General features: G+C 38.1%; 1 protein-coding gene across 1 annotated transcript; it reads left to right on the top strand.

Moving 5' to 3' along the window:
* The first annotated feature begins 489 nt into the window (after nucleotides 1–489).
* LOC140368950 (synaptic vesicle membrane protein VAT-1 homolog) lies at nucleotides 490–12533 on the top strand. Its single transcript, XM_072456120.1, has 6 exons — nucleotides 490–982; nucleotides 6443–6650; nucleotides 9589–9759; nucleotides 9847–9936; nucleotides 10198–10436; nucleotides 11220–12533. The coding sequence occupies exons 1-6, from the start codon at nucleotides 626–628 to the stop codon at nucleotides 11403–11405; spliced, it is 1251 nt and encodes a 416-aa protein (XP_072312221.1). The 5' UTR covers nucleotides 490–625; the 3' UTR covers nucleotides 11406–12533.
* Nucleotides 12534–14010: the final 1477 nt, after the last annotated feature.

The raw sequence follows: 14010 nt of genomic DNA, 5'->3' as shown, positions 1-14010 counted from the left end.
AACTCCTAAAGCCTGTCTTATCTATCTGTGTTATCTGAAATACAAACTGTGAAATAACCCTCAAATACACCTGTGTTATCTGAAATACAAACTGTGAAATAACCCTCAAATACACCTGTGTTATCTGAAATACAAACTGTGAAATAACCCTCAAATACACCTGTGTTATCTGAAATACAAACTGTGAAATAACCCTCAAATACACCTGTGTTATCTGAAATACAAACTGTGAAATAACCCTCAAATACACCTGTGTTATCTGAAATACAAACTGTGAAATAACCCTCAAATACACCTGTGTTATGTAACGTGTAAAAATTCAAGTCAATTCAATTGAAATGACTTGAATTTTACACGTACCAGAGTTAGCGAACCACTGAACTAAGAGATTACACATGTTTTATTTTGAAGATCCAAACCGGACTGTGTGTGTACAAATACCGTCAGCTGTACAGCCACTTGTTGAGCAGGGCGCACACAGGAAACCCCAGACAAAACCATCTCATTCTGCAAAAGAGCGGCTTGTCTTCAGGCGGGAGCAACTTTTGTCCCCAGCTCGTGTTGGAACGTTTGGATTCAAGTCACTCAAAGTAGCTTTATTCCAGTGTCTAGTCTAGTTTAAACCATGTCTGGAAAGGATGAGCAGCCGCAGCCCGAGCAGGAGGCGAAGACACACGCAGAGTCCCCCGCGTCACCGGGAAACACCCCAATTAACGCGGAGAAGACCCCCGTGTCGTGCCGCGCGCTGGTCCTGACCGGCTACGGCGGATACGATAAGATCAAGCTGCAGGTGAAGCCGCTGCCCAAGGCCGATCTGCAGCCCGGAGAGCTGCTGGTGCGCGTCAAGGCGTGCGGACTCAACTTCGCCGAGCTGATGGCCCGACAGGGGCTGTACGACCCTCTGCCCTCGCCCCCGGTCGTCATGGGCATGGAGGCGGCCGGGGTGGTCGAGGCGGTGGGGCCGGAGGTGGAGGATAAGAAAGTGAGTAGACAAGAGGGAAAGTTCTTCTGTTTGATTCACAGTTTTGGGGTTCTCCTGTTGCGTTCACTCAAGTAAGCCGCATTAAAGGGACGGTGTAAGCGCCCCCTTAAGGATTTCTGATGTAACTGCATGCACATTATTCTTTTAGATGTAACAGTAACGTAACATTCTCACAATTATATCATGGACTGTTACAATGTATTGAGCTACATGCTTCTTTGCTTGGTTGTGTTATTTTGTTCTAAAGAAATAGCTGTTTAAAAGCACTTAATTATTTGGAATAATGAGGATTTGCACCAAAGTCTCCTCAAGGCATTAGAAAGTCCACAATATTACAATCAATACTGTACGGTGGAATTAATATTGTTATGATATTGTTCTGTGAGATTCGAATCTTGTCCCTAATCCTTCTGGGATTGTTCTATGATGGCTGGTTGATTTTTTTGATTCATTATTCTTATTCTGGAAGTACATTGGAGATATCCCACTATGTATTGCAAATTGTGTAGGTGAGCGATATTGACAAATATTTCAATTTGTGAGAATCCCGAGGACAACATACAGACGTGAACACAGGAATTTATTTCACACAGAATCGTGTCTTTAAACGTATTAGTTGAGGTTTTTATTCATCAAACAAATGTGAAAATGAGTCATCCTTTACCTTTTACAACATTAGGTTTTCATTTTTATTTTTAACCAGCTTTTTCTAGCTTTTTCATGTATTTTTACTACGAACGATATACTTTATATTCAAATGTTTCATCGTTTAAAAAAAAAAATCACAATATCATCTAAGTTTCTAGATGGAACCCAACTCTTTTTTCCAGGCGTGTCAATCATGGCCTACATTATTTATTGCACAACTTTCATCACTTGATAGTAAAAACACAGCCCATGCACATTATTATATATAAAGGCATGTGTTGTTGTCTGGGGTTTGTGCTAAAGGTTATCAGAGCTGCATTTTCCCCTTCTGCCGGCTTGGTATTTACCGTGCTTTGTCCTGTCTACTCTCCTCTTTCTCATCACTCCTATTCTCACATTCCCTAATTGCTCATGAACATTCGGAAAGGATGAAACAAACATTTATCAGCCACGCAGTTCAACCAAATACGACCAAACCATGAGTCATAATAGTGAATTTTTGGAGTGAAATGGTTAATCCGAGGTAAAGGATCTCTGTGGTGTGTTCAATGAGATCATCAGAGACACAGAGGAGCAGAGCTGCACTTGAGAGACAAAAAGAGAGAGCCTGCTTTAATTAATGTGGGTCCTCTTGAAACGGGGGAGAAAAGGGTGTGGCTGTTGTATAAGCTGTTGTTAAAGAAGACCAGATGTGTTGTGCAAGAATCTAATAAATAACAGTGTCCAGCATCCAGCTTTAGCTCAATGTGGACAATTCCCTGTTAACATGTCAGCCATAAGCCACTAAACACAGCTGTCGTCTAAGCTAAAAGATATTTTGGAGGTTAAATGTAGTGTTTTCAGTTTACATGAGAGATTTATTTGTTTCTGGTACAGACAATACATGTAGTAATGTATTTGTGTCTGAAATAAAAGCTTTGATTCAGTCTAGCTTCCAAATATTATGGCTGTTGCGTAATTGATTAAAGCTGCAATAGGCACAAATGTAACACAATAGGGCCTTGGCCAATTTAATGTAATATGTAAACTGTAATCAAGTAAAGAAGGGAAAGAATACAATAGTGTCACCAGGGGAATTTAGTGTTCTGTCTGTCTTTCATTGCTGTCGATAAATCCATTCAACTTGGACCTTCTTGCTGTGAGGTGCGGATGTGCATTGCCTTCTGATGTCTTCATGGAGATGCACTGCCTTTCCCTTAAGAAAAAAAAAGTTGCCACAGGAAAACACATAGTTTCGCATAGTTTCAATAAGCTTCTGCAATGTCAAAAGATTTATTTCCATCCAGTGTTGCATTATGCATCACTAATTGATCTTGTATTGATGATGTGAGAGAGTGACCACTGCACAAAGCCTTCTCCAGCTCAAACACTCTCACTGAGGTTCAAATCTGTAGTACATGAATTTCTGCTTCTCCTTAGATGTTTCCTCTGCTTGATGCCAATGATTTGACCCTTCTCAAACACACAGACATCTTTTCCATGACCACGGGATTTGTCTTTCCACGTGGTTGTTTCAGAAATGAGAAGCCACTGCATCAGTTGGGTTTAAATGCCGTGTTGCAGCTGAAAGATCATCTCCCATGCAGCAGTTCTCCAGTATCAGGCCCTGACCTACAGTATTTGCTCAGTTTGGAGGACAGGCCGTGTTGTTCTGTGGAGCAATCAAGGCAAAACAATAACATCTCAATGGAAACCAGCTGACCCTCCACCATGAGAGACATAGTGCACCTTTAAGGCACTTGTATATACTGTATGTGTAACGTGAAATTGGTCTTGCATCGAGCCCTCCCATTAATTAAATTAAAACTGTCACTTAATATCAACACGGTATCTGGGTGATTGTAAATAAAGACAAACGTTCAGCAGCTGCTTTGCTTCAAACATTAACTCGGTTACCGCTCATGTTTTCCACTCGCAGACTTCAGCCTTGTGCAGTGGAGTTGGGTTATTTAGGGTAAGCCATAAACCACGTCTGCCACCGTTGCATGCCTTAAGTGGTGGGTTTAGGTGCTGATTTAGTGGTAAATAAAGTGTCATCTGTGTATTGTCATGGCCTGGTGTGTAGCCGGAAGTGTGCGCGGCGCTCGCAGCTCTTTCACAGGAAACGGTGTGGCGTTCACGACCAGATCAGGCCGCTTTCCTGTGTCCTTCAGCTTTTTGTTTCTAAAGTCGCAACTCCAGAGAACTGTGCAGCAACAGCTTTTTTACACATACAAAAATTTTTTATAATACTGAGAACGACAACAGAAATGTCTTTCAAACGTGAGTGTTACAATTAATGTGAGAAGAAACTAGGGTAGGGTGATATGGCCTAAAATGATATTGTGATATGAAATGGAAAATTTGATAACGATATGATTGACAATGTAACTTGACACTAGACAAAAGGCTTACTATCCGTGGCCTTTACCCTGTTAATAACTTGCATCAAGCTTTTATAGTAGTTAAAAGTTCTGCCTCCACTCCATAAATCTTTTTTTGTTTTGTTATGAGCATCAAGCAAACGATAATTTACAGTATCTTGATCGATTATGATACGGCAAAGACCAACAGTGAAATCCTTAATTAACTTTCATTCACAGTGTCACAAAGATTACTATTCCTTTTATATGTGACCAGATTCATGAAATAAAGCTTTCTAAATGACAACTAAAGTTAATGGTTAACATAAAAAGACTCTTTACATTTAAGAGTATAGAATTGAGAGTTGAAATCACTTCTTTACACTTCTAAAATTCAGTTTTAAAATTGTATATTTTATATTGTGACCTGAATAATCACAATTATTATGTTTTTCTTAAGGCATCAATAGTTGTTGTTGCTGCAGTAGTTGTGTCTTATTCTGTATGTGGAAGAATGTTGGGAATCTAATAAATCTACTTAATTTTCAGACCTGTACTGAGTTAAGTGCATGGATTTTCATATTTATTTTTATGAATCATCCTCCTCAAAAGCGAGTGCTCAGTCTGGATTATTAGAATATATCTGTGTTTACATGAAGCTGTACAGGGCAATGATGAGTGGCTGTTAGTTCAAAGGCAACATATCTTCAGTGTTTTCATACATGCCTGCTCAGTGTGCGTCTGATCCTTCTGGAGTGTGTTTAGAGAAATACAGGCAAATGTCAAATACTGAAGAAAGATGGAAGCGACGCACAACTGAATTAAGTGGTGGGGGAAACGTTGGCCACAAAATAGTGTTTTTGTTTTTCACATAAGCAAAATACAGGCAAGTTTTGCCTAATTTGTGTTGGATTGCAAAAAATATCTGACTTTCACAATGAGGAAATAAATATAGAGCGATATATACATTTTTTTCAATATCACCCACCTATGTTTGCTTAACAATCAAGCTTATCTTTAGGACCAAAGAGGTGAAAAAACACTGTTTATTGTTTCATAGTGGCACTTGCCTTGGGGGATGTAACCGTGAGTGGGAAAACATGAGAAAATGTTGTCTACAAAGTTCATATAAGCAAATTTGACAATGGCCAAATAGTGATTGCTTGACAACTGGAGCATCTCAAACGCTACAGCTGATGTGGAGTGTTCCCGCTCTGCAGTTGTCAGTATCTATTAAAAGAGTCCAAGGAAGGAACAGCTGTGAACCAAGAGATGCACATGGGATAAGAACGCTGATGGTCTCTGTCAATCACGATTTCTGATTAGATTTTACTTCCAAAAATGGAACATATTATCTTTAATGAGCTTTTGACCTTGTTACAACAGTGTTTATTCATCATTAGTGTTTTATTTAGATTGAGTCATGCATGTTTTAGTTAATCCTGTTCAGGCATGTGACGATATCGCGTTGTAGTGTCACGATTATTGAGACTGTGACCAAACAACAGTGAAATCTGACATGTATCTGCTCCTCAAGGTTGTGACTGGCTTTACAAAATGTATCTTTCTGAAAACAAAATACAGTTAAATGTGACAAACGACCAGATAAAAATAAGTTATTTACATTTAGGTAAATTTTTTGGGTATATATTGAACAAAAATACCTAATTTTGCTTCTAAAATTGTCACAAATATTATTTTTTGGTATTCACGATTATATTGTGACCAGAATAATCATGATTATCGATCAGCCAAATAATCTTGACATCTCCTAATCCTGTATTATCCTGCAACTGAGGCTTGAGTGCTCAGAAAATTCCTGTTTGTACCTACCCCTTATCCCCGCCCACATCTCTGTACTTGTAAAATGAAGACTTCAACTGAACCATGTAGTGTTCTAAAATATCCCATAGTCACTTTCAAAAATAAAACATGACAATAAGATGCTTGTTATTGTGAAATGTCACTCTTAAGAGGCTTATTATTTCAAGTAAATTTATTTTACTAAGCTGTTTTAGATCAATATTGCAGTTTAAAATGAAGAAAATGTAAAATTATGATCTTTTCATTTTATAGCCAAATACTATTTACACGGAAAAAGCATAATGTTATTAAATAAATATAGCTTTCTTGAATATAAAAATGTATTCCTCCAAAAGTCTGAATTCTGCTCCTTTTACTGACACAGATGATTGGCTGTTGACATCCTGATTAAAAAGACACACATTGATCATCAACAATTTCAAGTGATCGGATCGTCAAATGTGCAGCTCTTGTATGATCATTTATTAAACCCTTCCTGTGGCTCAAATGTCCAAAAGATTAGCTGCTTCTGATATTAAAGCGTCTGAATCCATGCATTTCAATTTGTGTCCCATCGGGATGCCTAGTGCGTGTGATATTGCTCTGCCTCATTTAGTCATTTCGACATCATTTCCCGCTCTTCTCATCTTTCTGTTGTCATTTCCAGGTGGGAGACAGAGTAATAGCCCTGGCCCGCAGTGGTCTCTGGCAGGAAGTGGTTGTGGTGCCATCCAACCGTGCGTTCGTCATGCCTGAGCAGATGAGCTTCGAGGAGGGAGCTGCCCTGCCCATTAACTACCTCACAGCTTACCTAATGCTGTTTGAGATGGCTAATATAAAGGCGGGCAAGAGCGTCCTCATCCACATGGCAGCAGGTAACGCCGCACATGCTCGTACTGTAGGATGTGTCCATGTCAGAGTTTAGTGTTGCTATGAGTCGTTCAAGGTTTACAATTTTGCAGCCGTTACTCTTGTTGACAAGTGAAACAGCCTTGACAAATCTATTCTTTCAAACTCCAAAGTAATCATCAACTCATTTATTATTCAATCATCTCTCTGGACTAGGGATGTCAAGATTATATGTTTAATCGATAATCGTGATTATTTTGGTCACAATATAATTGTTTAAAAAAAAAAAAATTATAGTTGTGACATTTTTATTTATTTTTTTATTTTTTTATTTATTGAAAAGTGATCATTTTCAAACTATTTTTTTTTTTTTTTTTTAGTTCAGTCAAAAGCGATGTGATCTTATCTTAAAATTTTAGAAGCCAAATTAAGTCCTTTCTGTTCAGCCTTTTCTCAAAAATATAAACCTAAATGTTAAGTGCTTTTATCTTGAAACTAATCATTCATAAAGTTTATTAAGTTAATTTAAAAAAGCAAGTCACAAATGTGTTAAGAAAACAAGAACGAAAGAAAATGTAAGATTTTATTGTCATTTTGGTCGTGATGTTAATTACCCAATTACCATTCGTTATGTTTATTCTCACAATAATCGTTAGTCTAACATTTTAAATGGTGACATCCCGACTCTGGACTAACAAACGGTGCTATCCAAATGGCTCAATATAATATCATAAGGATAAATATGAATACTCGTGGTTAAATTAAAAAAAAAAAAACTCAAAGGCACTGGACAAATCTTCTAATCAATACAATGATTGCCCCATTTGTCTCAGCTTTCGTGAAATCCTTTATTAAAATAGTCTAATAGATTAGCATCCTTATTTAACGTTCCCCGGCTACATCATTTTAATGTCTGGCATAATACATATGATTTACATATTCATCATCATAATTTGGAAGTCTATATGTCACACATTATTATCCCGCTTAAATGCTCATGCTAGCTTATAATAAATGATTAGTCGTGAAAATCAATCCGTCCTGAGCAAATCAAGACAAAGTCGATTTCCCGGCTGTGATGGATAGATCCAACATGGAGTCGTACAACGCTAGTTTTTAATCAGCGGTGTGAATGCAGACGCGTAACTACATTAAAATGTCCTTCCCACTGAGCCCAGGGGTCAAAGGTGAACACTGCGGGCGAATCACTGACATATTGATGAAATGGCAAAATGGGATCAGCGGCGGTTGCTTTGGAAACGTGTTCCACCACAGCGGCAGCCAAATATGAACTCTGAACAAAGTAATGACCAAACACTTGAGACGAGGATATCCTGTAAAGAGGCGGCTTTAGCAGACAAATAACTGAACAATATTAGGCTTAAAATTGTTATAATAATCACCTGAATGCCCCCATGCTTTATATATTGTATATTGTTGCATAACTAACATAAACTTGGTAAATAACAACATTGAATCATGGTCAGACTCGATATCTAGTGATTCAGTATTTTATAGCCCTCTATGATAAATACAGACTCATCGTTTCCTCAGTCAGTCCTCCTATTGGTCAGGTGGATTTAACCAATCACATGGAAATTAGAACTCATTAGGACAGGCAGCCTTAAGAACCTCTTAAAAGGTGATATAAATAAATAAATAAAGTGTGCAAGAACTGTGATCAAATTAGGGGAAAATTTAACATTTTTATGATTTTTGTGCATTTCCCACTCCAAATTATAGTTAGTTTTACAGTTTACAGCATAAAAATCTCTGTCAATAAAGAACAAAAACATTCTGCGGACACTTGCAGACACAATTATGCAATTTCCCACCAGCTCATGTACTCGACTCCCCATCACAGTTGTTGCTGCTCTGCACTCATGTGGCGTGTGGGAGGTAGTCAGCTGACCTTTGTGTGAGTCACCTGTTTGAATCGGGGTGAAGATCAAGGCATGACAAATGACTGCTGCGGCTGATCACTGCCGCCATCTTGGTTACAGCTGAGCACAGACTTTACAAAGCAATAAAGCGCACTAGGAAACGCTGGGTAGCATGCCATGACCTTTTATATTCACTCTTGTCTCAGCGTGATTTACGCCAATAGCACTTCACTGTTCATCTCAACGTCTAGTTTAACAGTGAGGTGTAGTAATGAGTTTTGCACTGTAAAAAAAAACCTGAGCTCCACTATGAGCTGTGTCTTGTTTTGTATATGAAATGTGGTCATTCTCTTCTCAAGACGTTGACTTGGATACACTTGATCCACAAGGACACAGTTGCTAAAAAGGAATTGCACTATAAAGCAATTATGAACTCCGAGCAAGTAAAATAGTAATTAAGATTGAATAACATATTACTAGAAAAATGTTTAAAGGTGATCTGAGGGCCAGTGTCGCAGTGAAGCGGGAGCATGGAGCTCAACAGTCCTGCTCCCCACATCAGAAATGCAAAGACAATTAAATATCTCTTGTTCTCATTAGTTATTACATGTCTGATTAGCGTCTGTTGAGCTCTCAAACTTTTAGAAATACTTTTCTTCTTTCAAAAAGTCTATTTCAGAGCCTGAGTTCGCTCTGAGTTGGGTGCTCACTACTGACTTTTCATTCTGCATTGCAAACGGTTTGAGTGCGCAAAAGATTTTCACCTACCCCCTATCTCCGCCCATTGTCCTTTACTTATTATTCCACAAACTCCATTTCAAATTCATGCATGTAGGGTTTTAGAAATGCTACATAGCCTTTTTTCAAACATTAAAATCAGTAAAAGAGGTGCTCAGCAACAGTTCTAGAGTTTTAGCGGTTTACACTGAACAAAGAGTAAAATCAGAATAAGCCTCATAACAAATGACTACGTGACAGGCTACTTTCGACATTGATTTATGTATTTAAAGTCTCCTCCGCAGCAGGAGCTTGTAAACGGGTTGCTGTAAACATCTTTGCGCTGCTTTGTGCACATCTGCAGGAGGCGTGGGTATCGCTGCCACCCAGCTGTGCCAGGCCGTGCAGGATGTGACCGTATTTGGCACAGCATCTGCCTCAAAACACGAGACCATCGTTCAGGGAGGAGTCACTCACCCCATCGACTACCGCACCAAAGACTATGTGGAGGAGGTCCGCAAAATCAGCCCCAAGGGTAAAAATAAAAGTCATGGGTGTATATTTTGTATAACTATAAAATGTGCAGTTTTGGTTAATAATTTGTGTTTTGGTGTTTTTAAAGGTGTTGATGTGGTTCTTGATCCTCTTGGTGGCTCAGATACCCAAAAAGGATTTAATTTATTGAAGCCCATGGGTTCAATTGTAGTATTTGGTAAGTGATTATTTTGACATCATTACATTTACATTTGTTTAATACTTTTATTTAAAACCAAAAACATTCCAACTCCTACATTGGTGCTCATGGTGACACTTATGTGTGCACAATGAATAGGTAGTAAATTGGGACAACATGGTGAAAAAGCCTACACAATACTAAAAACACATTGAACAGGATGAGTCACATACAATGATAATAGGCCACAGTGATGTTCAAAAGATTATTCCAAAGCCGGACTAATCTGTGCCATTTCAGGTGCAGCCAACGGTGTAACGGGTCAGAAGAGGAACCTGCTGGCCCTGGCTAAACTCTGGTATCACCAGCTCTCCCTCACTGCGCTCAAACTGATGCAGTCCAACAAGGCAGTGTGCGGCTTCCACCTGGGCTACCTCAAAGATGAAGACCTCATCAGTGAAACCATGACCAAGATGCTGGAGCTCTATGTCCAGGGGAAAATCAAGCCCCGGATTGATTCACGCTTCCACTTTGAAGAGGTCAGTTTGTGCTAATACCAATTGCCATCAGAACATTTTCACATAAAACTAAATATGTTAGTTATTACTGAGTTTAATTAGGCCACATATCCCCAGTATCTTTTTATAGTACCGGTAATCATTTGTTTCTTTACTGACCCCTTGTGGTAAGAGCTTCTGTCTCTTTGGTCCTATTTTTCTAAATTACAGCGTCATAAAGTAGCATTACATCAATCTATTGTAGCCTTGAGTTTGCCTTGGCCCCAGGTTGTAAACATCAGTGGTTTTCCCCAATATTATTGCGGCAGTCTGTGGTCCTCTGATTGTACTTAGTGGCTGTTGCTTGGTGACGCTTTCAGTTGTTGCCGTTGGCGAGGTTCATTGCTTTCGTGTTCATCTGGTGCTTCGAGTATAAACTTGAATGTTTGGGGAACAGACGATGGAAAAGTCAACCCAGAGATATAATCTATCGATAATGCCTTTTTATCTTTATGGACATTTATGTAGGATGGAACAAAGCGTTTCATTACATCAAAGTCCACTACTTATCATTGGCTGGTCATTAATTAAATGACACTTGAACTACTTTATAATTGAGACAAGGCCGTTTGACTGAAGGATTTCTGGACAGAAAATTGCATAACATTGTTTAATAATTACAATATATGCACCTTTTATTTCATACCGACCCATCTTCTAACTAAATATTGACCTTTTATGTGTGACACAAGGGATTCATAATTTTTTTGTCAGTTTAGTCAGTTTCTCTTGTTCGTGAAGCAAACAAACAAATGTTTCTTACAGGTTGCTGATGCCATGAGACGCATGCACGAACGGCAGAACATCGGGAAAGTCATCCTCCTCCCTGAACCCAAAAAGGAGGAAGAGAAACCTAAAACTCCGACTGAAACTGTGGAAAAAGAGGAAAAAACTGAAGCTGCTGCTAAAGAGACGAAAGAAGAGGTGACTGAGGAAGCCAAGGCAGAATAGGACTGAGTATGATGGGTTAAAGTACAAACAAAAGATGAAACATTGGTCAGTATTGTTTATGTTTTTATCTAATACTTAAGAAGGGAATGATTTGGTGTAACTTTACATCCAATATTTTTCATGCCAAACAAAATAAGTGATTGGACAATATTAAAACAAAAACACTATTATTTGAAATTGATCCGTGACAGTTCTGTTTTGTAATGCACTGTTATTGCACTGTTATGATGTGAAGTGGTCTCATAAGTAGTAATGATAGTTATTTTGTGCCAAAAAATGTCAGTGTTTGCATATAAAAAAGTGAACAATATCTAGCAGTTGTTTTTTATTAAGACAACAGTTTATAAAACCCACATTTAGCATCTCATAAAATATATTACACATGCTTGAAATGTTTTAATATGTATTCAACATATGTACCGAAGCTCAAATGGTTGGGTAACTTGTGTAATTATTTGTGAAAGCACTTTTATTCACCACCTTTAGCATTGAAGTATTAAACAAAGACATATTTACCACTATCTGTAATTGTAGTTGAAGTTTGCTACCTTTGCCTTAGAAAACTAAACCTAATTCTGCCCTGTGTCATTTTTTTTGTATTTATTTTCCTTTTGGTAACATTTTCCACAATATTCCTCTTTTCTTATAATCTTCATGCTTTCTTCCAACCTCAAAGAGTCGAGTTGATCTGGTCTGGAGATAGTTTGTCCAGCTGTGGGTGTAATTCAATGCTCTGATGTGGAAAAACGCTACCAAAGCATTGAAGAATTTGCCTCTGTTCACATTCTTCTCTCCTCCCTCTCACTGCTGCTTATTGTCCCACTACAAAGTCCAAACTGTATCAAAACTCTCCCCCATTCGCCTTCATAACGTTTGTGTAACCTTCAGAATGATATGTTATGTTATTTACATTTGTGGCATTCCTTCGGACTTGGACAAGTGTAAGTTTGGCCAGGACGTCCCAGTCACTGCTAAGACCTGAAGTGGATTGTTTTAGACTCGGACTTGGAGTCTCCTTGTGCTTATGTGAAGTTGTTTATTGTTACTTGTTTTTTTTAAACATTAACAGTGATCAGTTAAGTGTATGACCAATTTAAATGTAAATATAATAAACATGTTTGCAATTCTTCATGTTTGCAATTGTTTCAATGCATTTAGTTTTAAAGTATCCATAAAATGGCCACTATGTTATAATTGTGTTGCTGCATTTAAACTCTTATTATTATGTATTATTATCATTATGATTTGCCATATTATAGAAATTAATCCTCTAGGCTCTTCTAACCAGTTAATAGTATTTATATAACGGTTACTGAGTAGGTCATGTACTGTATGCCAGCTGCTTTCATTCAATAGCCTAACAGTGACATCTAGTGGCCAGACTAAAAATGCTATTTGGCAAAACTGAAAATGAATGTAATTATGCTTATTACACAATACAAGTTTTTTTCCTCCACATTTAATGGCGATTGGACACAGTACCATCTAGAATGTAGTTTATTTCCATTTTGCCTGAGCCTGAGTTTACCTCAACCTGCTATGACAGTTTCTGGTCACACCACTAGGGGGCCTGGTCTGCTTGCAGTGAAGCCTTGGATTTGCAGAAGGCCCTGTAAGAACAAGATCATCTCTGACATCAGTGGACTTAGAGACGGTGGTGTTTGATGGGAAACATGGGAAGAGTGCAGTGTGGGGGTTTTCAAAGTAACTGATTTGAGGTTGTAAAAATGTAACATTGATGCAACTATTACTATAATAGAGCTTTAGTCAACATAGATGTACAGAGACTGGAGAAAATTGCATTACCTTCAAAGTAAAAGCGTGGAAATTATGATGTCGTTCATTTGGTCTGATAGAGTGTCAGTTTCCTGCAGAGCAAAGTGCAAATTCCATAAGATGTATCAAGGATCGATTACCAAAGATGAAGGCAGATGTGCTGAAGCTTATCCTATTCAAATCATACAGAATGTGAAGTTATCTTGCCCTTCACTCAGGCACAATAGATGTCCTCTGTGTGAACTCAGCTGAGTACTGTATCTCCGCTGCATACTCAATCCCTCAACATGCCACCACTTATTTTTAGACACGTGGCATTTTGACAGCTTGATCAGTTTGCAATTGTTCGTGTTAGTTTGACTGTTTCACTGTTGAAAAATAAATTATCAACTGCTTTCAGATTGATTCAAAGCAGTACGTGATTATTTTGTGACTAGACTAGAAAGGCCGGTGGAGTTTTCTACATAGCCAATTGTTACTGTATCATTATATTACTTTCAGTAATCAGTTTAATGTAAATGAGTAGTATGGTATTCTATGTGAAAAGCAGGGTATGAATTTTATTGTACTAACAAACTAACCTTTCCGCCATCTGTTTTATCTTAAATCTATGTCATTACAGCCACGTGTTTTCTATTATTCAAACATAGCATAAACAAAGTTTTTTACAATGATTCATGATATACACGTCCAAGTCCAAGTCAAGTCCAGTTTCAAGTTCCTTCAAGTCATTGTACCAGATTACAGAAAACGTCTCATATGTTTTCAATGTATATGATTTTTTTTTTAAATCATTCTTTTCTTTAAAAAGTCCAGATCACATCTAAGT

The sequence above is a fragment of the Eucyclogobius newberryi genome, unplaced genomic scaffold, assembly GCF_026437365.1.
Source record: "Eucyclogobius newberryi isolate DKJ021-1_F unplaced genomic scaffold, fEucNew1.0.hap1 SCAF_20, whole genome shotgun sequence".
In the NCBI taxonomy this organism is placed as follows: domain Eukaryota; kingdom Metazoa; phylum Chordata; class Actinopteri; order Gobiiformes; family Gobiidae; genus Eucyclogobius; species Eucyclogobius newberryi.
The sequence above is the reverse complement of the archived record's forward strand: the minus strand, read 5'-3'. Positions and strand labels throughout refer to the sequence as shown.

Coding starts and splice junctions, on each gene's coding strand:
- LOC140368950 (XM_072456120.1), top strand. CDS start 626: ATGTCTGGAAAGGATGAGCAGCCGCAGCCCGAGCAGGAGGCGAAGACA. Junction 6,651..9,588: donor CCTCATCCACATGGCAGCAG/GTAACGCCGCAC, acceptor GCACATCTGCAG/GAGGCGTGGGTATCGCTGCC. Junction 9,937..10,197: donor GGGTTCAATTGTAGTATTTG/GTAAGTGATTAT, acceptor GTGCCATTTCAG/GTGCAGCCAACGGTGTAACG.